This window comes from Sinocyclocheilus anshuiensis, unplaced genomic scaffold (genome assembly GCF_001515605.1).
Source record: "Sinocyclocheilus anshuiensis isolate Anshui unplaced genomic scaffold, SAMN03320099.WGS_v1.1 scaffold1849, whole genome shotgun sequence".
Taxonomy (NCBI): Eukaryota; Metazoa; Chordata; class Actinopteri; order Cypriniformes; family Cyprinidae; genus Sinocyclocheilus; species Sinocyclocheilus anshuiensis.
Window position 1 is genome coordinate 373,550 of NW_015541038.1, and position 2,049 is coordinate 375,598.

General features: G+C 47.8%; 1 protein-coding gene across 1 annotated transcript in view; it reads right to left on the bottom strand.

The window, feature by feature from the left end:
- Positions 1-2,049, bottom strand: part of slc25a20 (solute carrier family 25 member 20) — a 26,167-nt gene that overhangs the window by 14,581 nt on the left and 9,537 nt on the right. Inside the window, 1 exon segment of the mRNA XM_016488928.1 lies at positions 1,643-1,773. Coding sequence (XP_016344414.1) covers positions 1,643-1,773 — 131 coding nt within the window.

Below are 2,049 nucleotides of genomic sequence, written 5' to 3' on the forward strand. Positions count from 1 at the left end.
TCAGTCTGTGTGCATTGAATTTATTTAATACACGAGTTTCACAATTTGAGTTGAATTACTGAAATAAATGAACTTTTCCACGACATTCTAATTTATTGAGATGCACCTGTACTCTGGCCACGGTGTGGGGATTGTCATGTCCCACCGAGGTATGATCATCACGCTCCCAAAAAAGGCGATCTGTCTAAGTGTGATAACTGGCGGGGCATTACCCCTATCAGTACCTGGAAAGCTATGTTCTATTGTCCTTCTAAACCGCCTCCGACAAGTTGTCGATGCCCGCCTTAGAGATCAACAAGCAGGCTTCCGAAGTGGCCGATCCTGCTTTGAACAGATTTTTGTTCTGCGGCAAGTGATTGAACAATCGCTGGAATACCAACACCGGATCTCACTGACCGATCTCACTGAACTTTATCGACTTTGTCAAGGCCTTTGACTCCGTGCACCGAGAAACGCTATGGAAGATAGCCCAGGCTTACGAAACTCGATCTTGATTTGTAGACATCTTTCGCAACCTTTACCAAGGCTCTCGATGCTGTGTACGGATGGAAGAAGGAATTACTGATTTCTTCGCGATTGAAACTGGCGTACCACAAGGCTGTGTGCTTTCACCAATGTTATTCCTTCTTGTCATCGACTTCGTCGCCCGCCACGCCATCGACCCACCTACACATCGGCATACCCTGGACAGTTGGTAACTTCTACCTTGCCGATCTCAACTTTGCTGATGATATTGTCATTCTCGGCCCGACACAAACTGCCCTATAAGACCTCACTATGGCCCTAGAAAATCAAGCGGCCAGCACAGGACTGTGTGGACAGAAGATCAAAGTCATTCGCATCGGCTATGTAAACTCGAGAGTACCGATTACAATTGACGGAAAAAAAGTGGAGGAAGTTGCAAACTTCACTTATCTTGGCAGTGTCGTCTCCTCAAATGGGGATGCAGAACGAGATGTCATCTGCTGCATCAGCAAAGCACCTGCTGTGTTCCAGCGACTCCTGGCTACGATCGTTGTGCCGACGGTGACCTACGCGTGCGAGACCTGGAAGATGACTGAAAATCATCGCTCGAAAGTTGGATGCTTATCACCTTCGTTGTTTGCGACGCGTCCTCAAGATCATTCACCGGGACCATGTTACAAACATGGAAGTATACCGTTGCGCTAATACAAAGCCCCTCTCTGCGACAGTTACCGAACGTCGTTTTCGTTTCGCCGGACACATCTTACGTCTTCCTGATCATCGGATATTCAAGATGACAATATGTTGGTGGCCTGTACAAGGCAAACGAAAACAAGGACGCCCAAAAATTACCTGGCGAAGAACTTTTATGGAAGACCTCCGATGGGACGAGGCTGAAGTCACGGCCGCGGATCGAAGCCGTTGGAGAACGCTTGTCGCCCTATGCACCGAACGGCACCGGTGGAATTAAGGTTAAGGTCATATAAAATGCTCATCAGGATTTTGTCATCATTTTTAGTTTCCTGTGAAGAAATTGTAGCATGTGACGCGTGACCTTTGTCATCAACGGCAAACGAAACACGCAGTGTTATTCTAACTATGTGTGATTTTTTATATGATGTTTATTTGGTGAATGGATATGATGGATGTGTGTCCCTCTGCCGGCGCGAGTCTGTACCTCTCATGAGCGTCAGAGCCGTGCCTTTATAGATGCTGCGGATGCCGTTCTCTCGGTACAGCTGCTTGGCGCAGTCCATTGGCCCCGCATACTTCACCTGCCCCGACGCCGCCTGGATCTGAACACACACACTCATGTTACACTCACACACTCACGTTACACTCACACTCACACACACACTCACGTTACACTCACACACACACTCACGTTACACTCACACACACATTCACGTTACACTCAAACTCACACACTCACAAACACACTCACGTTACACTCACACACACACACTCACGTTACACTCACACTCACGTTACACTCACACTCACACACACACTCACGTTACACTCACACACACACACACTCACGTTACACACACACACACACTCACGTTACACTCACACACACAC